The sequence below is a fragment of the Tympanuchus pallidicinctus genome, unplaced genomic scaffold (genome assembly GCF_026119805.1).
Source record: "Tympanuchus pallidicinctus isolate F22 unplaced genomic scaffold, pur_lepc_1.0 scaffold1, whole genome shotgun sequence".
Taxonomy (NCBI): domain Eukaryota; kingdom Metazoa; phylum Chordata; class Aves; order Galliformes; family Phasianidae; genus Tympanuchus; species Tympanuchus pallidicinctus.
In genome coordinates, this window is record NW_026294618.1 from 89,525,837 (window position 1) to 89,550,843 (window position 25,007).

At 41.4% G+C, this 25,007-nt stretch overlaps 1 protein-coding gene and 1 long non-coding RNA gene across 15 annotated transcripts in view; one reads left to right on the top strand and one right to left on the bottom strand.

Annotated features, from left to right (window-relative positions):
• The window catches only part of ESRRG (estrogen related receptor gamma), a 379,159-nt gene that overhangs the window by 136,553 nt on the left and 217,599 nt on the right, over window positions 1-25,007 (bottom strand). Inside the window, exon 1 of one of the 13 annotated variants that reach the window (XM_052690300.1) lies at window positions 15,609-15,733. The exons of the other annotated variants lie outside the window; for them this stretch is intronic. Within the exon in view, the coding sequence (XP_052546260.1) occupies window positions 15,609-15,664 (56 nt within the window). The 5' untranslated portion in view covers window positions 15,665-15,733. Of the gene's footprint in view, window positions 1-15,608; window positions 15,734-25,007 lie in introns of those variants that run through there. 13 annotated transcript variants of the gene reach the window in all.
• LOC128084387 (uncharacterized) lies at window positions 15,805-18,951 on the top strand. 2 transcript variants are annotated; one of them, XR_008208505.1, is made up of 4 exons: window positions 15,805-15,907; window positions 16,199-16,308; window positions 16,400-16,494; window positions 16,785-18,951. It is a non-coding gene; the product is annotated as an uncharacterized LOC128084387 (long non-coding RNA). The 2 variants fall into 2 exon arrangements; XR_008208502.1 differs by lacking the exon at window positions 15,805-15,907 and adding an exon at window positions 15,957-16,048.

The following is a 25,007-nucleotide window of genomic DNA, read 5'->3' on the forward strand; positions in this document are numbered from 1 at the left end:
GGGGGGAGGAGGGCTGCTTTTTTCTTTTTTCTTTTTTTTTTTTTTTTAATATTAATCCATGCACTCTATTGTACACAGTCCCAGTTTTTAATTTTTAGTAGCTGTTATACATATAGCGACAAGCTTCATCTTCTACCTGTGTAGTATGCATTCCTTGACTGAATTTCTTCTGCACCCCACTTCAGGACACATAAAACTAAGAGCTTGTTACAAAAGATTAGGTAGGTCTAGCAAAGAAATTCAACTGAAAGCTGAAGCAGTAAATTTTTCTTTGACTTCAAAAACAGACATTTTAATACATTGCCTTCCTCTCTAGAAGAGTGAGCAAAACATTGTGAAGAAAACAGCAAGGGAAGAAAAAACAACAAGCTTTTCAATCTAGAGCGCTGACTCAATGTATTTATTGAAAAGTACTGTTTCAAGAACAATTTTTAAAAATCACATTAGAAAATATACTAAAAAATTAAGCAGTCAGCTAGATGCTGCATGCAACCCTCTGCTGCCCAGCTCTGTCCCTCCCAGGCCTTCTCCCATCCCTCCTGCTGTATGTCAATGACAGCAGCTTGTGCTGCTCCCAAGCCATCTCCCTCCCTTTCACACTGCTTTTCACTCTACCTCCTTTTCATTAAATACACCTTCTCTGAACTAACACAGAGGAAACCACCCACCTCTCCTTCAAATGCCTCCCCGTGGTAGATTTCTGCTGATGTACAAGAAAACAGCGCATGCCTCATTGTTAGGCTGAAGTTAATGCTTTTATTGTAAATTAAAAACACACAAATGCATAGATATTACTCAGCTGCATAAGCACACACACACAGCATGGTTGCATTTCCCACATTAAAAATACTAAAAACCCTTTTCTGAGGCTTGCACGAATTACTTATGTTTACAGCCAAAGCTCTTAAACAGAACGAGCTAAATGCTTACACACTACGTGTGGCAGGGGCCACACATACCTTGCGTGCTACTCTATCTGAAATACTAAATAATAACAGAGGAAATCGTATTGAATTGATCTGCAATTACACTCAACTATTGTGTCAAAATAAATCTCTTTTAATCGAAGTAAGTGATAAGACAAAGTTGAAGCTAAAAAAAAAAGGCTAAATGGAGACATGATACGTTCTAGATTCTGCTCCCTTGGAACATACTGGTGAAACTGGAAAAGGGAACTGACAATAAATAAACTTGTATGGGTAAACGAGGACTGGTCCTAACTGGCAACCAAGGCCTGAAACAAGTACGAACTCACCTCTTTACATATTAAACACACAGAGCAGAGACTCTAACAATAATAAACATAATATAGAATCCAGTTTTTCGTGGTAGAGGGAGAGGACATAAAAGTACTATCGAAAAGTTTAGCCTTGTAAATTTCTGACCTGACAGAAGCCAGCAATAACAAAATCTCAAGAGACAGATTGCTTTGATGGGAGGCCTGGACTGATTTCAGGGCCAAAGAAGTTAAGTACCTTGACTAGACTTTAGACAAGCGGAGTGGTTTCCGTACACCTACCTTTCCTAGTTGAAAATCCTGAACCTCAGGGGCTTACTATCACTGCATCTCAAGTAGAAATTATAAAAAACGAAAAGTGATCATATATGCAAAGGTTCACATATGAAATCGTATAACATTTTGCAACAGATTTCAATACCAGCAGCTTTCAGAAATGGTGAATTATGTACTAGCAACCTCAGAAAAGCATTTCAAGGTAAAGTGACCAGTTTACGACAGCACAGAGAGACAGTAAAAGCAGAGCACTTTACAGTCAGTTTGCCAATGCTATCACACAAGTTATGATTTCATCATTATGAGGTAGCCTGTTTTCACATAAACAGGACTCTGAACATGCAGGAACACCCTCTTTAAAAATAAAACCCTGAACCACTGCCAATTTGTTCGACAAACGCACACACACACTGTAGCAGCAATTCTAGAGCTAAACTAGGATTTTAGGCAGCGCATCACATTGTCAAGCTTGTTTCACCAGTGAGAAAATGTTAATACAGTGATAAACTAAGAAATCCTAAGCCGCCTGTTTTCAACAACAAAGGTATTTCAAAAAAAAAAAAAAAAAAAAAAAACAAAACCCAAACTTTTCTACTACTTTTGCAAACTATTCATTTTTCCTTAACTTCAATTTTCACCTTGAACACAACCTCTCTGCGCATCTAACTCCCGCCATTGGTTTGTGGCCGCACACAGCAGCAAAGCCTTTTCCCAAAGCCTGAGGTTTTCCTCAAAAAAAAAAAATCAGTCTTGGATCTCTACAGGAAAAGATGCACACAAACACCCTGATGGCAAAAGGAGCTGAGACACAGAGGTGACAGGATTTTGACCCCATAAAAGCAGCTGTTGCGCACACAGACATTTTAGCATAAGTACCTGTATGCTTACCTATGATCTGACAGTTTTCAAGAAGTTATTGCTGCTGAGAGAACACTGAATGCTTAGAGAAAAATTCTGTTCAGTAGGGAAAAAAAATTGTCAATTGTAGTCCCATAAGAAAACCATAGGAAGGAAGGCAATCACAGTTAAAGTGGACTTGATAAAAATACCAGTGAGCTGATTGCCAAAGATTCAAATTTCATTAAAATTCTGCAAACAGAAGATCTGATGAATTGTTCTGGGTCTGAAATTGTAGAACTTCTGATAATGCTAAACCACTTCAGGAAAAGTGAAATTTTTCTCTCCCCTCCTCCCCCCAAACTATATACATTTCTATGTGAAACTTCACAGGTACGCCATCATCTTCTCCGATTCTGGCTGAAGAAAAATTAGAAAGAACAACTAATTTCATTGTAGTACAATTACACACAGTCTTTTGGAAAAATTATGTTTCCTGAAACATGTCTTTACCTAAAATGTGAATATTTTTCAGATCAGACAAAATACTGATCAAGACAGAGAAACTGGAGTAGCTCATAAACAATCAGAATATGTAACAACAGATAAACTCTGCTTCCGCGGCAAATGTTGCCCCTGGTTTTTAGCAGAGCCTAATTGAGGGCAGAATTTGATGTTCAATGAAAAACATACAATAAATACATGGCTTCAAAAGCCCCCAGACATGCAACTTCCAAGGACTGGAAATGCTGCCTTTCTAATGAGCTGTGTACAGAAGTAATAAACGGGCATGAAGCCCTATGGCATCAAGGAGCAATTTCAAAAAGACAATACCATTTGCCTGCTCCTATCAAACACTAAGTGCTGACATCCCATCCTCCCTTCCCTCTGCTGCCAAAACTGAAGCATAGCTTTGAACATCTTGACAACTGCCGCTACACCTCTGGTTTAACCCTATCAGAAGTTTGATTTTTAAAAGAGGTAAAAGTGCCTTTAAAAATCTGAAATGCATACTAGCTCTTCCACTTACTTCTCTGCAGCTGAGCAGGGCCATTTACACCGTCCACTGAACACTGTTTAGTAAACACGACAAAAGAGCTTCTATCTTACTGCCCTTGTAAAAGCAAGGCAGGGGTTCTGTTTTTAGTGCACACTGTGGTTCGATGTGAATCCTGTTCCATGTTGTTCACACCTGCTGCTGACTAGCAGCCTGCTGATGGGTTGTGGTTTGTACTGCTCCGGCTTCAACAGAACCTGATCTACCAACCTGGAAACAAGCCCCAAGTTGTTGGGGAAGAACTCTCTTTCTTTACTCCACTGCTTCCCCCTCTTTTAAGTTTAACAAGAAGCTTTAAGCTTTCACACTTGTATTTAGTCCTCACGTCTAGTTTTTACAGGAGTTCATCTCCATATAACAAGTCTTAAACATAATGTACAACCTTTATAAATACTTGCTGTGTAACTCACCTTTTCCTTCGTGCCTACGGAAAATAATAGGCTTTGCTTTAACAAAAGTACTGAATGTGCCAAAGCATCAATTTCTGAACTTTTACAGAAACAAGCTTTTTCAGATTTTCCAAGAAACTTCTTTTAATATATTCACAAGAAATTCACGTTACTGGTTTAGGAAGATCCCTAAGGCTTCATTGGTACAGAATGTTGAGTGCTTCAGTGGAGACAAAAAGGTAATCTCTGACTATGGACCTGGAATTACATTGTGCCTGGAGAGAATACAAAAACTGGGAGAGAAAATCCAGTCCCAATATCACAGTGTTCACCATCCAGTCATACTGTCACTTGTATTGCTGTGCTAACCAAACAAGTCGTGCATTGAGACCAGGGATAAAAATCACGTGCACTCAAAGACCCAGATGCAGGCATTGTGACCTACAATGTTCCACACAAAAAGAGTCTCTAAAATGAAGGCAGGACATACTACTTTCACACCTTCCTTCACAGGTTCTGTTTATGACTAGATTAACAGAAGGGAGCATCAAAATAACTGGACACAAACCCCTCTGAGCCGCCTTTTTCCCCATTATGCTGTGTTGGATTACTTCTTTCTATAAACAAGAAAATAGAAAAACACTTTCTAACCAGTAGCCAAGTTCTTACACCTCCTCAAGCACTGTATGAACCCTTTCATAAATAAAATGCTGCTTAGAGGCCAGTCAAGGCAGCTCTCCATCTATTAAAATTTATTTTGTATCTTGTGGGGAAAGGCATGCTGAACAACCACGGTCATCCTTTGTGACTTTTAATTCTGCATAGGAACACCAAGGTGGTTCTGTCTATATAGCAAGATAACGCGCATCAGTCAGAAGTGACCTATTCTAGAGCTTTCCATCCAAAGTTCATCAGCAGGAACAAAGATTATTTAATCTTTACATAAACTCAGCATTTCAACCTCACTTGCAATTCGGACAAAGGAAAAAATAAATAAATAGCAAAACAGGGGGCTCGGCCTTATCCTGTCTTACTGACCCCCCATCAGAGGTTTGTTAGCTCCTCCCGAGTCAGTGCAAGACTAAAGGCAGTGGCATAATGCCAGCACTGCTTTTAAGCTCACACAGAAAATATTATGAGGGTAATCTTAGTATTTCCTGGTCGCACTCCTGTAGGCAGCTCTATTCTGGTGTAAATGCCACATTCTGGCAGCGAATCTTTGTGTTACCCATTTTTTTTTAAATTATTTATTTTAAAATACTATCATTCATTTATTTTTTAATTAAGTTTCGGAGACCAATGCAAAATCTACTGGAATGAATGGCATTCTTCCTGTTCAGTCTTGAATCAGGCCACTTCAGCAAAAGCAAAAGATTTCTTAAAAGAGATGTAAGACTGCCAGCACGCGGTCCTTCGCACCTTGGAAGATCTCTGCTAACTTATCTAACGTGTCATGAAACACACAGTAATTTGGTCAAATAGCTGCATCTGCAGTCTTCCTGTTCCAGCATTACCTAATGCACAAGTATCACACTTTTTTTTAAAAGAAAAGCCCTGCCCCAGTCATCCATCAAGTGCACACCTAAGCCACTGTTCTCTAGAAATATAATAATGCTAAAAATACAGAGAAAGACATAGCAAGCTTTCAGAAATTGAAGTGCTTTGGCAGTTAGATTTTAATATTGCCAGGCACTGGTTTTTTTTTGTTTGGTTGGTTGGGGTTTTTTTTGCCATATTATCAAAGTGACTGAAAAGTTGGGATTCCACGTTTCAGGAGTGGCAGCAGCTCACACACTGCCTGCCATCAGTGGTCAATGCGTGTTGTTAACTCCAGAGCTTGGTGATCAGCCTCCGCAAGGGGAAATAAACAAGTAAGTCACAATTGGCATTCCCTGCCAGCCTCACTACCTGCTGCCTTCAAGCGCTGTTTTCTACTATGGCCTCAACAGAAAGAAAGAAAAAAAAAAAGTTAAGACTACTTTATTTTGATTATAGTGCTTTCCTCAGGCAGGAATTTTTATTTCAGTTTGAATCTTTAAACCATTACATTTTCAGTGATGCATTTTTATATTTACAGTTGACATCTTCATAGAAGAATGAAACCTTTGAGCAACAACTCTAAAGCATGAAGGTTGCCTGCAGTAAGTACTTAAATTATTTTACACCCAAATGGAGCCAGTTGTTTTTAGCTAAAATTTAATAAACCTTAAATCAATGACCTTTCTTAAACTGAAAGCCTGCACTTGAGGAAACTAACTTCCCCAAGAAACAGATCTTGGTGAGTAAATGCCAAACAAAGGGCTATTTAAATCTGAACATTTTTTGTTTATAGCTTTCGAACATTCAGTTCCTAAATTCCTGACTGCTGCCTAATGTATAGAACACTGGTGCCTTGGTTTAATCACACACCATTGATTGCAGAGTGTCACGGTGATCTCATTGACAGTGATCAATAATAATCCAAAATCAATCAAATCTGCTCTTGCACTACCATTCATCAAATTTGTATATCCCAAAATTAATTGTAGGCACATGAAAGATAAAAGAACTAGGGGGGAAAAAGAAGGTACAGAAATAAAAATCAGTAAACTTCAAGCAGATAAAAGCACATGCAAGCATGCTTCACGCCTGCTGGAGTAAGTTAATGATGAATCATACCTTGCCTTCCCAGGAAAGACTCCAAGATGTATTATTTTTCAAACATGAGAATACACGGCAACTGAAGGCAGAGGACATATTAGCAAATGATCAAGCATTATTCTATGAAGAGCCACGGGCTACATTTCAAATGTGTTGTCAGTACATTACAAAAAGCACAGGTACATTGCACTATGAAGAGCTGCCAATGCAAGTTAGCCACTGCACTTAACAGAGCAAGAGAGGATAAAATTACTGAATTTCTGTACCAAAAGCATGAATACATGCAGCCACTTATCAAAAGAGCTGTTATTGTTGCTGAGGACTCCTCTCTCAACATATTCACCCGTAATTTTGCCAAGGTAATAAATCCTTCCATTCATTACAGCACACTCAAAAGCGCACTGCTATTTAATTTAAATGGAAAAAAGGCCCAAAGTGTCTAAAACATTTACTTTTGCTAATGTAAAAGTGCTGGCATTTTACTTCATTCCCGATAAGCTGGTGCCAGTGGACGTGATTATTCTTTTCTTATTCAAAGCATATCAGTAGTTCGAAAGCACTCTCAATCTTATCAGGCATATGAACAGCACAGTTACTGAAAACAGTTTGTACGGCTCCTCTCTCTTTCTGCCAGGCTATCAGATAAACCCAACTTAACTAACTGTATTTACACACAACCAAACATAAGCTGTGTCTTCAATATAATGCAGCCTGTTTCTGGCATGCTACAGGTTTTCTGCTTGACATTAGTTGTAACAAGAACACTAGCTACAGCAGAAACACAGCTGCTTTACAGCACATAATGCAAATGGCATGTGGGAGGAAAAAATAAAAATTGTGAAGCAAGAATGATCACTTCCAACTCCACATTTCCCAGGAATTTCCTTGGTGTTATTTGGAAAAAAAAAAACAAACAAACATGGAAAGAGTGGGGCTCTGATACATTTAAGACATACTTGACCTAAGACTTAAGAGCAAGGAAGTAATTTCTCTATTTCTTTTTTTGTCTATTTTATTTTTCTGTCCTCCGGGAGCTGCTGCGTGGGGTGAAAAGAAGAAAGAAAGGAAGAAAGAGAAAAGAATTACAGTGTCTGAAGGCAATTTAAACACTTTTACTATTTTTGTCCAGAACAAGACTGCAATTTCTCATGATCCAACCTTTGTCTGGCATTAAAACTGAAATAAAAAGACCCACCGTAAAAACACTAGCACCACCCTTCCAAATTGGCCTGTCAGCACTTCTCCTTTTCATCCAGTGGCTCCGGTGAGGACTTCTCAGCGCTAACTACTCAGCACCATTCAAAGATCTCCGACGTGCAAAGGGATGCTTCTTACTGCACACTCACTGGAAATGCATGCAGAATTCATCTCAGAGCAACAGATCCAGCGCAGCACGTGAGGAGTTAAATTAACCTGCCTTTGCGCGAGGCGCTTTCAGATAGCTAAATGAAAACTTCAGGAGCGCCGGGAGAAATGCTGAATTTCAGCTCCTGATTAATTACAGTGTTCGTTAGGAGCTGATGTTACACCCCCCCCGCGCACACACACTGACAGCCCCTTGCTGCACACCTCTGCTGGGGTGGCGAAGGGCAGGCACGTGCCACCACCTGAGCCCGTCTCCTGCTTGTGCCTGGAGTCCAGGCGCGGCGCGAGCCATCCGCGAGATTTGTAGGAGAACAATGAGCTGAATTAAGCCAAGTGTGCAGGGCCGGGTAATTCGGCCGATTGTTGTTTCTCCATCTGTGACACCACGGCCTCATGATTGATGGGACAGGTGCCATTCGTACTAATGCAAGCCACCGGCGGTGGCTGCTCAGCTCTTTAAATATCAGCCAGCACCAACTGGGCCCAAGCAGCTCCCGCCAGAACAATGATGGGGTGCCCGGGTGCTGTGCTGAGATAGCAGGGATTCGATTTGCACCCCTTTATGCCCATGGAAATAGCTGGTTAGAGACACGGCGTTTTGTGCCACTGCACAACACCTCATCTGTCCCATCACATTCACGGCTGCCGCGAGGACACTGCCAAGGAATTCTGACACGGCTGGAAAGGCAAATAGGATTTAGGAAAGGGAATCCTGGATGTGGTAACATTGAGCTACCGCAGTGAAAGAAATCCACCTTTCACTATAAGAATTTCACCATTCTCTGAAGATACTTTGCCGGACATCCACATTCATTTGCTTTCAGAAACACGTTCATTATTTGTTTTTTAGATGGCATCTAAGTGTTATTTTACCAGATGCTCTTTTTTTAAAGGATAAAATAACTGTAATAAACAACACTTCCCCTCCCACCATAGACTTCATGAAATGTATTCTTCTGAAAACTATTTTAGCATTAATACTTGTCAAGTGAGCATATCACAATCTATTTAAGAAAGAAAACACTGACTGCAAAACATTAAAGGACATCAGCGTTTGCCCTCCAAGAAGACAGGAACCAAATCCTACTGCCAATTAGAAGAAAAAAATTAACAGAGCAGATAAAGAATATATAAAAATTGCATTTGCAATATTTGAAGAATTGTACAAGCTGGCAGTAACTGGCTACACTCTGAGCACATACAAGAAGAATACCATCTCATCATTTTGTTACCCATTGTTCCTTACTAGGTATACCCATCTTGCATGTCCTTTAAAATAATCAGATATGAGGTTCTAAAAATATTTTTGGAAGAAATACCTTTTTAAGCTACCCTAGGAACGGGGGAACAGAATAGAAGAGGAATATTGTGCATCAGGATGGACTAAATAGAACAATTCATCTCTTCCTCTGCCCACCTGCCCGGCACCTCCATCCATTTCTGGAGGAATTTCAGAAATGCTCAGAACAAGCCAGCACTACATTTTAGATGTTCTCATTACGCCTGCCAGTGTCTCTACATCTGCAGGCTCTTAAGGGGGTTAAGAGAGGATTTTTAACTTCTAGCTGACTTTTGTCTTTTGGGGAGAAAGCCCATTAAAAAATAATAATAATAGTTGTATCTTTACTTTAAAAAAAAAAAAAAAAATGACAAAAGAAACTTGAACTTCTGTTTGTTTGGGTTTTTCTGAGGCCACTCAAAACGAGCTACAGGAACTCCATATCTTCTCATTCTAACTTGCCAGAGCCATCAATCTCTGATCACACCTATTAGAATCTCTCCACAGCCAACATTACATTTTGCGACAGCTTGACCAGTTGTTTAAGGAGAGGGTGTGTGATGGAGCAAAGCTAAATCGACACATCTGTGATACTTCTGACACCCCTCAGCATGGCTAATATTAATTTGTTTTCTTTGGCTAGGTAAGTGCTGCCAAAACACATTACATATGGTATGTAGTTCCAATCAAAACGATGAAAAGGAGAAGCGCAGGGTTTTTTTTTCCATTTAGAGCAGCATGAAAAGATACAGAAGAGTAAGAGACATCCCTGCTAACTTACAGAGTAATAACCTGGAAAACCACAAACCGTTTTGTGTCAGAGTTTGCTTTCAGAACAGAGCCCGTTAGCAGAGTCTGTCTCCCCAGGTAAGGCCTGCAGCACAAATCTGCAAAGATATTTTACTCAGGGGAAGGGAATATAATTTCCAAGACACGATAAGAGGATGTATTTAGACTATTCTCAACTGTATAGAAGTAATGCATCATATTTCAGTAGGTTATCATATGAATAAACTGCCCAATTCTGGACAAAGATGCTGTAAGTGGTTTGATTAGACTGAGATAAAGGACCCCCTGGTTAAATACACCCCAATATAGCAACATACTGCAGGGTATTGAGAGCTTTTACCAGTTTCATGCACAGCGACGCACGTTAGTATCATGAAAGACATGAGATTTACATTTCCAATATCATTTTCTCTTTTACCTTGCGTGTTACTTTGATCCAAATAGAAAAAAAAATCCCCCCAAAGTTCATACAGTGTCAGAATGGAGACTCGCAACCAGAATTAAATTCAGCAATAAACACAAAAAGCATAAACTTGCCTCGTCTTCTATAGAAGTACCTGTATCACCCGTTTCACTAAGATATTAACAGCTGAGCTTTTTCTTAGCAATACTGGGAAACCAAAGCACAAAAAGGAATTCTATTTCCAATTTAAAGGAGGAAATGGTGCTCAGATTAAAAAGCTATGCTGCCTAAACTGGGAAGATAAATTTGTAATGAGACAAAATACCTCTTTAACATAAACCTGCGGTATTAAGGAACAGCCAGGAGAAAAGCCTTTCTCTGAAAGAAATACAAATTAATTGAAAAACATTACAAACATCGTGTAAACAAGCCCAACATATTTAAAGCTTCTGTAACATAACAAATACATGAATTGTTTTACAGGACATCTGTGTCAAAAGGCAGTGGCCTGCTGTATCCATCCAAAAATAACACTCCAAAGTGCAAAGGCAAAGCAGAATCTTTTAAAAATAATGAAGTACTACTATTTGAAATAGCAATATGTAATTCAGTTTAATATTTTTCTTTAACATTTAAAAAAAAATTAATTTCTGGATAAGCAAATTGTAACAAAAAAAAAAAAAAAAAAAAAAAAGGAGGGAAAGGGAGATGTAAGATTTACTAAATAGTAACTATCATTAAAATTGAAAGTGTATTTTACATTTTTGTCTGAGGACAATACGATACATATTAACAACCACACACGGGAAGCTTTTCCACCACTCCAAAAAATGATCATATCCATGAGGTGAAAACATAACCGTGTGTCCAAGGAAACATGGAGCTGAAAAAACAGTTCTCTGATGGAGAGCGAGCCAAAAGTTATAGGAATGTGAATAAATATCAGTCACATACATTACTTGAAAGAGGATTTTTTTTTTTCCAACTGAAAACACAGTTTATTTCATAGCAAAACTGTGAGTACAAATACATGAAATACTAGATTACATGGAGAATCTGATAGAAAATCAGGTGCAAACTCTTTATCTGCAATGCTATTTTATCTGGCCGGCTCACTTCTCATTAACAAGAAAAAAATACCACAAAAAAGCAGCAATTTTTGACAAGCAGATACATAGGGAACTTGAGATAGCTCTGCATATATTAACTGGATACGTGTCTGTGTGGATAAACACAACAATACATGTACATTGCACACACTGCATTAAGGAATATGCTCTTTACCTGGGTGCATAGATATACATGTATTTGAACTAAAATCCGCCGTGCACAGACAGAGGATTTCCACATAAATAAGAGGTGAATATACATGTAACAAAAATGCAGCTATACATGCTTCTACAGCCATGACTGTGTGCACACAGTTACCTGAGTCAAACCTAAAAGTAAAAGAAGGAACATAAAATGTGAAAGAACACGTAATAAGTGGAATGTCAAAGCTGCAGAGACTGTTGGTGTCATCCCTGCGCTATCAAACATACATATGAGTATGATTGGAGACAGAGAGGCTAAATATTTCACTGTCAGAGCATGTCGAGAAACGCAATTCATTTCTCTCTCATGTGCTTTAGGACAATGACAATTTAATACAAGGCCAGTGGATGTAAAAGAGATAAAAACTGAACAAACTGGCCCAGCATAATCACACATTTCCTCTAGAGAGCCTGGCAGCATGATGCCCATATGCACTTGTAATGGATCAACATTCTATTGTTTCTCCCCTGAATGAATTTGCTATGAAGAAGGATTCGGAGCAAAGCTTATCTTATAGGCAGAGGTTACTTTAAGCTTCAGTGGGAGAAAGAGTTCTTCCCAGCATTTTTCCTATTTATTCTATGCACTTCACTCACGCTAAGCAAAAAATAATCGAGATACTTCTTGGAAGGTTCAATTAAGTATCTTCATTCCAACTCACACTTCCAAAGGGGTGCAAGTAACCTCCCTGCAGGTCAAGGGTCAGTCTTCTAGAGATATTCCACAAATTAATAATTTCATTGCTTATGAATAATCCAGACTTTTGTTTTGCATTTTTATATCGTAATTTCCCTCTGTAACATACAGAAATAACTGTATGGACTGACAGATCTGTGAGTACAGATATATCATACTTTTCAGCTACTCCAACCAAAGTAGGTTTCAAGTATTGTTCAATATTATCATAGACAAGTTACCTTCTGTATTTGATGAATAGCACTGTGTATTTGAAATTAATTGCAAAAGTAGGGTTGGCTAATGAGGCAGCCCTTATCTTTTCTCAGCAGTGCAAGCACAAGTATTTTTCTGCTGGCTCAATATTTTCTAAATGCCCAAAGTGCTATTAACTAAGTTGAAATCTGATTAAAATAGGAACATTGAAATATTCGCAACAGTTAAGGCAGCTCCAAAATAATAATATTTTTTTTAAAGCTGGAAAAATTCTTATCTCTCTTCTTAGCATTAAGTATGTGTTTTGAAAAGTAATAATTAAACAAATTGCTCCCTACAGATTCTCCCAGTTGTTGTGCTTCCCATTAGCGTCTCTGGAAACAGTTTGTTAAGACAACAGTTATTCTGTATTATAGAACTACGGGGATGGTGGCCTCATACCCGGCCTCTATCTAGAGTGAAATTTGTATGAGATGGTGAAGCTTAAGGACTGTGAGGAAAACAGCAGCGTGCCTCAGGAGGAAAAAAAAAAAAAAAAGGAAAAAAAAAGGTACAGAAAAAAGTGATCAGCTATTCAAGAGAATTAATGGATATCCACAAGGGCTTTGCTAATAACATGGGTTAATTACTGCTGCAACGCACCAGGCTCAGTAAATAAAAGAGCACAACTATAAACACACTGAAATGAGCAACCAGCACTAAAAGAGGGGCAAGCCCCAGCAAACGCGAAGCTGTCAGGCGGGCATTTCAGCACAATCCCCTTCTACTTTGCGCAGGATTTAAAAACTTGCCGGCAGTCTATCAAAACCGAAAAGCCAAAGAGCTGTAACCGGAACCAGAAGTGGCAGAATGGCACGGGGCCTGCTGGCTGCCCACAGGCAGGAGCTGCTCGCTTGCCCACACTGGGCTGCCTGCACCCAGCTGCCTGGCTGTGCTGTGCACCAAGGCCCAAGCACGTCCAACTTCAGGGCTTTATGTCTTAATAGCAACTTGATCTGCTCGCTCGGAGAGAAATGCAGCGGGTTAAAGATCTGCACTGCCCAGAGGGACTGTGGAGTGGAAGCAAGCACCGCTTCCCACTTCGTAATAAGACTTCTTCACCCTTGCTCCCTTTTTAAAATGAAAGGTACTCTCAGATAAATCGTCTCGGAATGAGAAGCTAAGCCAAAGTACCCAAAAGAGCAGCCAAACTGATATCAACTCTTACATTTCACACACGCAGTCGCACACACACACACACACAGATGAATATTTACATGCTAACACCCATGAGTGTGCGCACAGCCATTCCACAGACCGTTCCCACACAAAACACAGACACAGACCACTATCACATGCAGGTATTTACTACACAAGCCGCCTACCTCCACTTGTGTTATTTTTGTTGTTGTTGTTGTTTTTGTATTTTTAAGTGCTACGTCTGCTCTGCACAGCCTTCATTTCTTCTCGCCTGTGCATTCTACCTGCTGCTGGACAAAACAAAAATCTCTGCTCGCTATGAGCTGGGTGTGTTTGACGTCTGAACACCGGCGCACAGCGAAGTGCTGAGGTTCCACCTCACACCGTGAGCCACAAAGGGCAATGTACACAGTGCATGGAAGCTCTCTGGAGTTACAAATCTCCTCCGTTTCCTATGTTTGGCATACAGAGATGGCATCTAAATTTATTAAGCTCGTCCATGCTTCCCCCCCACACACCATTTTTTAAAGTGTTTCAATTGCCTTCCCCTCTCCCAGAAGCTCTGACAACTGTTAAAACAGTCAGTAAAATTAAGCCTGCTCTATAATCCTTCAGTCAACGTTACATTTTAATCAGTGGGTGAAGGAGATTTCGGGTTCCGAACGCACAGATTCATTTACAATGATTAAACTGACACATATGTCAAAACGAGCAGATACATTTATCGCGCCCGTTAGCTTATTAACTATTAGTAATTATTAGTGTTATTGTTATTGCTGAAAAAGCAGAAAGCCAGGGCTGCAGCTGGCTGGGAGTTACGGCATTCTTCAGCACACTGCCTTGAAATCAAAGCATACCTAGTGATGGTCAGGCAGATGTCTGCCCGTTCCCAGAGCGTTCTGGCAATTTTTAGCTCCAATCCTCTCTTGCCCTCACCCATGCGAGAGAACCGCAGGAACTACTGTATTTATTTTCCTTACGCCCCTCGCTCACGAGTGCACGTGACGATATGGAAGTCGATATAAGTCAATTCACAATCACTACGAATATGAATAACGTGCAAAACTCCAGGGCTGAGGGCTTATTAGTGGGGACGGAAGGAGGAACGCGGTGAGCGGCGCTGCTCCGCGCCCACCGCTCGGGGAGGCACCGGGAGGCCGTTCCGATGACTTTTAATTGAGCCAAAGAGGAGGAAAAAAAAAAAAAGCAAAACAAAACAAAACACACAAAAAAAAAAAAAAAAAAAAAAAAAGCACAACAACCCAACGAGTTGGAATCTTGCACCGGAGCCAAAAGGACATGTGCCCCGATTTCATTTCAATGCATCTCCTCTAAGAGGCTTATCTGAACTAATCATTCAAATTAGCTGTAAGAAGGTAAATTCAAGAAAGCTCCTTTGGAGTGGGGAAAAAAAGCTCTACAAGAAAAAAAAAGAAAAAAAAAAAAAGGCAGAAGAAAAAAGAAAGGAAAAAGAAAAAAAGAAAAAAAAAAAAAAAAAAAAGCCTTTTGGTCTTTTTGTGCATTCATTCCGAAGAGCTCTGCCCGGCTTCATAAGAGCTGCGGGCACCGCGCCGTGACGTTACCGAAGCTGTCCCCGGAGCACCCGCGGAGCGCGGACCCTCCGCCGCTCCCCCGCGCGCCTAGGGCTGCCCCGCTCCCCCTCTCTCCTCCGGCGCTACGACGGGAGGCGGCTCTGCCCCTCGGCCCCACGCGCAGCTCCCCGCTGACAGCCCCCGCGGTGCGCTCCCGGCTAACCCGGCAAGTTGCCCAGCCGGCCGCGAGCAGCCCCGAGGCGCGGGTCCGGCCGGGCCGGGCGCAGCGGCTCCTCGCAACTCCTTCCCTCCCGCCGGCCCTGCGCGCACCTGTCGGGCTGCGGGCGGCCACCGCCGCGCGGCGCCCCGCGACGGCCGTGGCGCCGCGAGGAGGCGGTGGGGGCGGGGAGCGGTACCTACTCTTCCTCGTAGTGCAGGGAGAGCGGCTCCGGCAGGCAAAGTTCTACCGAATCCATGTGCGCCCGGCGACCATTCTTCGCGCGCGCGCGCGCCCGCGGGAAGGCAAAGTTTCCGTGGCCCGGCGCCGCGCGCTTGGCACGAGGGCTCGGCGGGCGGCGCGGCGGCGGCAGGCGCGGCCAGCGGGGACCAAAAGCTCGCCCGCGCGCCTAATCAAGGACTTAAAGCCCCGCTCCGGGCTCATGAATATGAAGCGGCGCTTTACATATGCGGTCCCCCCGGGCCGGGGGCGCGGCGGATTGGTGAGGCGTCGGCCAATCGGGAGGCGGCGGGGCGGCGCGCGGGCCGCGCGGCAGGTAGAGGGGTGGGGCGGGGGGAGCGGCCTGAGGCGGCGGCCGCTGGGGCAGCGCCCGCAGACATGTCGGCGGCCCCTGGGCGGAGAGGTACGGAGCCGGGGGTGGGGGGAGGAAGCAGCGGGTACGGGGACAGCCCAACTTTTTGAGCGGCTGGGGGCCGGGAGGAGGACAGGAGCGGGCTCTGCGTATTAATATTCCGTATCTGTTGATCTAAATCCATATACTTGTTTATGAAAGTGGAGAAAGCAACTCATTCCGTACGCGTTAAGGGAGCGTTTACCTGGCAAAACCGGCGCTCAGCTCCATTTCTGACCTGCGCGGCCGCATCGGGCAGCGCGCGCAGACAGGTACGTGCGTTCTCCTGCAGCTCAGCACAACGCCTCGTGTTTAACGTGCACCCACGTGCAAATATTTAGGTGCTGACGTGTAAATATTTAGCTTTAGCTAACAGAAAGAAGAGCTCCAGAACCGATCAATTTCTTCCCCAGCTGCGCAGGGAGCGGCGAGGGGACTGCCTGCTTCATTTTAACAAGGTAAGGACCACACTGCAGCAGTTCGGCACCGTTATACCTCGCGGTGCGCGCAAACCTTGGAAGCGTTCCCTACGCGCTGGGTTTCTGTCTAGCCCGTTCTGCCCGATGGGAAGGGCAGCGAGCAGAGCCCTGCTGCGTGCCCGCAGAGCGCCCAGCCCCGCCGCTGCGAAGTGCTGCTGGGAGCCAGCCTGCCTCGGCAGTAAGGAAGGGGCCCTCGCCCAACCTGCTCCGAGCAAATAACCGTGCTGAACTTGGAAACGTACAGATAAATGTTATTTTTCCTTTCTCAGCTCAACCGCTTAGGAAAATCTTTCATTTACGACTGCAGCCCTACGTGATGCAAACGGCAATCTTTGAGATCAAAACATACCGGTGCAGACCCTCAGAAAGCGTTAATTCCATTCACCAATGGGAACAAAAATGCCCTCGCACAGCATTTCACCAAATGAACGTGGCTGCAGAAGCCAAGTCTGAAATACGTAAGTTCAACAGATGTGTTTGTGTGTGCTCACAGCAGAGAGATGCCGGCATTCTGTGCCTAACCTTATGTAAAGGCTGGGCCTGTGGTATAAATGCATGCGAGCTTTGGAATTGGAGCCTGCATAACAGAACTGCAGCTCTGACTACCGTATAAAAGCAGGTAGTAAAAGCTTAATTACCAGTAGCATTATGCTGTCTATATTGTTAAATGTGAACTCTATAATTAAGATGTAAATTCACGTGTGAGCACGTGAATTACAGAGCTCTGAAATGTAGAGGAAAATCCAACCACGCTGTAGAAACATCAGCCTTAAATAAATAAATAAAAATGAAAATCAGTTTTTATTAAATTTTAGAATGAGGCATTTAATCATGTCACAGTATTAGGATGCTCTCTGAGGAACAATTGGATAAATGTGGGTTTTGGAATCAAATCAAAACTGAAATAAGACATGTTTATTCTATGTATCGGCACCTCTGTAGTATACAAACCAAAATACAGTTCCTATAAATTGATTTTCATGTGCCCTTTGGCAAACTATGAAAATAGAATTGTATTGTCCATTTATAGATTCATATTCAAAAATGCTATTTTTCAATTTTATACTAAAATACTTCCAAATCATTTCATGCATATCTGTTTTCTTACTTTAAGTGACCTATACCCAGTCTGTATAGATAGGTTATTTCATCAAGCCGCTTCTACGTATTAAGTTCTCTAGAATATATCCTCCTTCATAAGACAACTGATCCATTTAGAAATGTATCAAAGCACAGGTCAGCTTTAATTTCTACTTTTGTTCATTATTTCTTAAGACAGTGCTTTTGTATTCAGGTGCTGAAACATGATGTCTCTTTACTTCTGCCATGGAAACCCTCTTTTCCCATAGTATTCCCATAGGTTCTGCCACCTCGTTGACTTGTTCCACCCATACCATACACCATCAGATACGTTTTTCCTCTCTCTCCATTTGCCATCGCTATGTTTCTCTCACCCATCTCTCATCCAAGCAAGTATCTCTCCTCCCTGCCAGTGCTGCTGCTCAGGCAACCAGAAATACAGTGCTGTAGTTTGCACGCTGATAAACAAAGCAGTTGGCTTCTTCCCTGGGACTGAAAATGCCACCTCTTCCAGACCAGGGCCTGGAATTCCAACTGTGTTCTTGAACTTGGATTTCAGTTATCCATCAGTTTAGAAAAAGAAGATAAGAAATATTACTGCAGGCAAATAAGCTGGGTGTAAGCATAGCTTCACTTTCCCAAGGTTTTCTGTAGAAACAAATAAAATAGCTCTAGGAAAAAAAGAGGGGGGGGGGGGAAGCTCCTACAATTTAATTAAATTTTATCAGGGGATGTAGAATAAGAGCATGCATGGAAATGTCCATCTGCACTAACTTATCAAAATGAACAGTGTAAAATCTTACCACAAAGAGTCTATACAAAACAGTGGTAATGGAATCAGAGAGGGGAAGGAAAAAAAACATCCTGGATGTGTGCACCAGTCAAGGAGCATTACTGATCAGCATCTGTGTTTCCATCTCTGTGTGCCTATGTAATTTGTCTTACATATATTCTATGTTTAAGTATCTTCACATTTATACACTACAGACATTTCTAGCCACATTCTTACAACACAACTAGCTCAAGGCAACTGAAGAAGTATAATTCAGTGGCACATCACAGAAACTGCACAGTGAGTTGTGTCAAATGTGTATTTAGCAAAAGGCAAAGCTCAAGTCAACTGGCAGGGAGCAAGAATGTAAAACACATTTTATTAGCTGCAGAGAATTAATTTGAAAACAAGTACATCATTTACTTAGCATAACATGTTGGGAATTGGACTCTGATCTCCAGAGATCCCTTTTTACCCTACAATTCTGTGATTCTGCAAAATTTTGCCATACATTATGCTACCTTGTTCAAAGCATAGCTGGAGAATATCAATAAGTTTGAAATAAATATTGAGTAATCATCAAATATGTGGTTCTCTCTTTATTCGAAATCCTAAGTAAAGAAATACAACTCCAATGTTCTGTGCTCTGGAGCAACGGCAGAACAATATTGTCACTGTCCACTGGTCTTACGACACTTTGGCCTTGTGTGCTTATGGCTGGAAGGCGCTTGGTGCATCCCTGGGTGTGCTGCTCACAAATGAAAAAAACCTAATGCTACAGAAGTTCAAAATCCCGCTCACCTGTTTGTATGTGGTTGGACAAACTACAGCCGGCTATTCCTTTAAAGCTACCTCCTTCAGTCTGTATTTAGGACTAATTAATTACTCCTTGTTTTGATCTTAGGTAGAAAAAGCACAAGTAACACTATCCCAGAGTGCTCTTTAAAACTTTTCTGCAGTTCATTCACAAATATACAGAGCAAGGCATGTAGATTTTGCTCTCTCTATTCCAGAGTCTGTGTGAAGTAACACAGCAATTGCCTTTCTATGTTACTAAACTGCTTTTGGTTCCTCTAGTCTCAAAAAAAAAAAGATCTCAGTATTTTCTCCTCATTTGATTTTCAAGGGCATGGGTATTTAAATGACTGCCTTCACTGGTACGGAATAGAAACAGAATAGAAAACAGTTCACACCGCTGTAAATGAAAATTATTCTCTTGATGAAGCATCTTTTCCAAAGCCTCTGACAAAACGAAAGGGGAAAAAAATAGAAAAAGGAAGCTGCACATGCTTGTCACCTACCAAAAAACAATGACTCCCTAAAGATAATTCAGGTACACACTTCAATATGGATATCTCACTATTACCCCAAGCTGTTTTTTTAGTGTAAGTTTCTTCAGAGAAGCTGAAGTGCATTACTGTCTCAGACAGCCAAGGATAAGATGACTGAGGGAATTCAGTTGCTCTGTTTAATTAATACAGGATTATTTCACTTTCATTTTGTGGAGCTAATAATATGACTGGTGGAATGTCAGTAAAAATTAAATCATAAACTAGTGCAGTACCAAAGGGAAAACTTACTTTAGTTATGGATTATTCCCAGCAGAAATCTTGAAAATCTTATACATATTTACACTGATAAAATACCACATGTACTTCATGGGATACTGCGAGCTCTCTACAATCCTTATAGCATGTATTTACAGAGCAGGAGTTAACATTTTGAGATTATACATTAATAAATGAGTTGCAGTTATATTGTTTCTTGAATGTTAAGCACCACATACTAAGCACAGGAACGCGTTCAAGGTCAATGTCCTATTTTAGACCTTTTCAGCAGCTGTGATATTATGATAATCATACTTAAAATATTCCTATAGAAAGAGTAAATTAGTCCTTTTCACTAGCAGGATTATTATGATAAATAACAAATCTGAAAGAGGACAAATTCAGATCTCTTATTTTTCAATGTGATAACCTGTCATCTCTTCCTGCGATGGCTTATCTGTTGAGAAATAAAATAAATCCACATTCTTCTCATAGGTGAGAAGGCCTCACCTATGTAAAAATATCTCTCTTGAAGTACTTTTCCTTTCTGTAAGAACCAAAACACTCCAATTGGCATCTCATCCTATCGCCTGTACTGCAGTGAAATGTAATATCCCATAAATCCAGAAGGGAAAGAGGAAAACAGCACCAGCAGCTATTCCTAAGCAAGATTAGGAGTTTAACTCCATCTAACTGGGGGATGAGATGTGTCCCTCAGTGGGTCTTTTCCCACTTCCCCATCAGCCTCCCACCTGACTGAAAGCTCAAGGTGCTGAACACAGAAAAGAGTGTAAATATTTCCCCAGTGAAAACCCAATAGTCTTTACTGAGAGCTGACATGAATTGCTTGTTACACCGGCCCCAGGATATCACAGCTTGAAGCGAGAGCACACATACACAGAGCCACCAACCATTCTCAAACCTTCTGCGCTGTATATTTGTGCCTGTGCATCCAGAGGAGGCTCCTATGACATCTAACTTGGAGCCTGCACACCTGCTGTACACAATGCATTATCTCCAGCTTGCCTTTTTTTTCCACCTGACTGTCCCAGCCCATCTTCCATCACTCTTCTTTCTTTCTTTTTCTCTCCCTACTCTCCCTCCACTCCCTTCTCTCTGGCATTTTTATTATTAATGTTAGTGCTATTATTACTGTCCAAGCATAAGCTGATCCACAGGGGACCCTGTGTAATTTAACCCCTCAAGCACTAAATTCCTTCACATGTGCCAAAGACACAGGTTTGTTGTTGCCTCCAGCAATATCCCAGGAAGACGAGTGATGGCGGTGTCATATCATCACACAGCGACTTAATCTGTTGCGACACCCAGGGAACAGGTAACTGAAGAGATTTACAGAACATGCTCTCTGACTGAATACAAAATGTTATCCCCTTTCCCAACAAACTCACGTCACATGCAACAAAGTGAAAAATTTTGCCCTCCTATGGCTCATCGTTTTCATGACTGCTTTATCCAATCCCACCACCCTATGAGTCACCCCACCGTACATCTTCTAGCTATACAACAATTTTTTTCACGTTTTTGTTCTCTCTCCTTTGTTCTTCTTAGGTTCTCTGATTAACAAACAGCCGGATCATGTTGAACTGCCACGTAGCATAGCTTCAGAAATCTTTTATCCATACACTAGATGACTGCAACCATCACTTACATCAGGGTTATCTTTTTGCGCTGTCTTTATGTTGTCTGACATCTAATGTATGCTTTTTAAAACAACAGATTAAAGGCGTTCCACTTTTTAAAGGAATGCTAAGTTACAGACAGTTTAGTTACAATAGCCATTGACAAGCAGGAGGGCATCTACATCAAGTACTGAGAATCAAAAATCTAATCTGCGTGTCCATCATGAACTTTCCACACGGGCATCCATGTGTATAACTTTTTGTTATCCACAGACGTTAAGAAAACTCAGTGTAACGTAGAAGTGCACGGCTGTTCTCTCCAGGATCAGGATGAGATCCTTTATGTTCTAACATTTCACTGACCTGGGAAGCAAGAATTTGCTGCAGAATTAATCCTGAACTGCAGCAGACAAATGAGAATAATGAAAATGTCTTCAACTAACTCAGAATAACCTTACTGTGCTGGTAAGTCAGAGCTTTCACCATGGGAAATTATCATTTCTGAAATAGCTAGAAGGAACTGGTGACAAAGGCTGAGTTCACCTGCTCAACAGTAAACAAAATATCCCTCCATAAGGTGCTAGCTACTTGTATCTCTAGACACCTCCAATCTAATGCAGGTAGGGGCTTTGGTACCGAAGGCAACTGAAACCTATCCCAGTGGAAATATCTAATTTTTCCTTCTGTAAACACAGCTTCTTATGAAGTAATGTATCAGCTGACTGTCCCCTTAACATATTAAGCTTTGCATAGAGGCACATTCAGGCTCCATGTCAAAGGATTTCTCAGATGAAGAAATATGTCTATAAACCAAGTACAAGAAGGGGTTAAGCACATCTTGTGCTTTTCCCCACCATGAATATGAAGAGACGACTTAAATGTCTGCATGGCCATACAGCTCCCAGACAGGTCTGCAGCTCCTATAGAAAGGGGGAATTCACCACCAATTGCTCTTCTCCCAAGTCCTACAGCTCCATCCAACTGAACATCAAAGCTCTGATTTTTAGTACAATACATCAGAATTGCTAATTAAAAAAGGTGTTTGTTGTGATTATTGCAATTAATTCATATATTGTTTACTGTACTATTGCAATTGAGACAATATAATCCTAATGTCACCCTTCTGCAGCTGAAGCCTTCTCTTACCACCTAAGTTTCTTTCCTAGAGCAGTCTCATTCCTATTGACCAGTCAGTTAGTCCTATCCAATTACTCAATCTCCAATCGATAGATTTAGTTGTGCGTAATGGTTAAGGTGTAAACATTATGCACACACTCATCCAGCTTACTTCATGTTCCTGCAGATTTGGGTTTACATTCTAAACTCCTCAGTGAGAAAAATGCAGAAATAAGGTTTTCCTATTAGCTTTTTTTTTTCTATCTCCAGTTCAGCTCCTATTTCAGGTGTTACATTTCTAGAAATTAACCCATTTATGATAGAAATTTCTGTCTTTCACAGACAAAAAGGAAAAGTGAAAATTGTAATCATTTAAATGTGCTGAATAAAGCGGTAAGACTGCTGTATGACGTTCAAGCAGATCCAGTCGGTATTTTCCTGCAGAACAACGTACTCAAGGTGTGAATTGATCCAGAAAGTACAGCCTTAAGATTTACTGCGCCTCTGACACTTCTATCACAAAGCATTTGGTTCAATTACTGTAGCGGCACGTGTGCGTGACTACACCTATACATACACACAGACAAACATATTGCATCCTAGGCTTGCAGTTGTCTACGTGTATTTATCCTTACTCAAAAAAGTATGTAGTTAAAAGGGAAGTTGAACCAACGTACATATGCAGGTGAATGGCTCCATCTTTCATTTAGTTCAGAGCTTCTTTATTAATTTTGTCCCCTGCAGAGCTCACAATTCTGTGTGAGAGAACTGAACTGCAGGCACACCAAGTTACAGGATGCTTTTTGTGGTGCCTCCTTTGGGAGCTGGGCTGTACAGCCCTTTCTCAGCCGAATGCTTCACAACCGCATCCCCCCTCCCTTAATAAAACACTGCACAACAGCTTCCTCACTACTTGGTTCAGAGACTACATCCATTTTTGTGCATCTCGAAAACAGATCTGATACCAGTGCTGTAACACAATATCTCTGCTGACCAGATAACCCAGAAGAATACAGTTACAACTTATCTGAACAGAGTTCAAATAATACTCACCAATGAAACACCAGTTCCTCGGGAACTCCCTGGCTGTTACCTGCCTTGAACCAGTGCGGGGCTGTGTTCAAAACAGCTGAAGTTTGTATGCATGAGAATGGTGGCACAGAGATGCTACAATAAGAAAATCTAAAGCAGTTTCTGCCTGCAACTATCACCCACGTGGCCTTTATGAGAGAGGTGAGAATTTCTTAACTACCACGAGGGTAACAAAGGCTTAAAAAAAGCAGAGGGTCTTGTAGAAATAAAATATACAGAAAAGGGAAAGTTGCAATACAGTTATCCTACTGACCTTTTCACTCCAAGTCCAGATTATCTGCTCCTGGGGTATTAACATAAACTGTTCCAGCCTTATTAAAGGCCGTATCTATATTCTTTAGTGCTGTTTGCATTCGGTACGCATATTTTCAGAACGCTAACGGGCTTTGTTCAATAATGAACTTGGCAGCAGAGCAGGAATCGGTTCTCTTTCAATGTTACTTTCTAAATAAATTATCTAAACCTGATTGAGTTAGATCCGTGGATCATGCTTTGGAAGATGCAACTCAGAGTTTCTGAATAAAGTGGAGCACTTAAGCAAATCAGACTGTTATTCTTCATCCACCGAGAAGCCTGAGATTTAAGATGAAAGAGCAGGGCTGCCTTTCTCTCTCCCTTGCTGTGAGGTTCCTTCATTTTCCCTGTTTCCCCAGTAGATTTACTTGTAAATCTGGCGACAGCCACATCTGAAGTCCTGAGCTCTGACTCCTGACCTCGGTTATGTTAGCCCTTCCCTGCAGAAGAACTACCCCTTGGATCACTGACTTGCTATTATTCTATGGTTAATAGACCTGACCTGTGCAATATTTTTTATCTGGCTACAGTCCTATCTCTAAATTCTCTATTTTGAATGAATACCGATTTTGTGACATGAAGTCTGCTATATAATGAAATGCAAACAATGAAAGGGCTAAATCAGTTTACAACAAATCTATTTGTCAAACAGTGTGGAGATGCTCCCAATTTAGTCCAGGCGGTTCATGCAGCTCTTGATAAGGGAGTTAAAACCAAGCCGTTCCGCCGCATGAAAATAAAAGCATCGGCAAAAGAGAAGCATTTTCTTTTGGAGAATCTTCCCTGTAACCTGTAGCTAACGATAAAAAAAAAAAATAAAATAAAGCCCCCCGGATTCTGCAGGAATTTTCTCACAGCCGGGAGCACTGTTACAGTAGGTAACAGAAAACGCATCCCCAGCGCAGTCCCCTTATGTCACATTTGCATTTCTATTCAGCTACATCGCCTGAC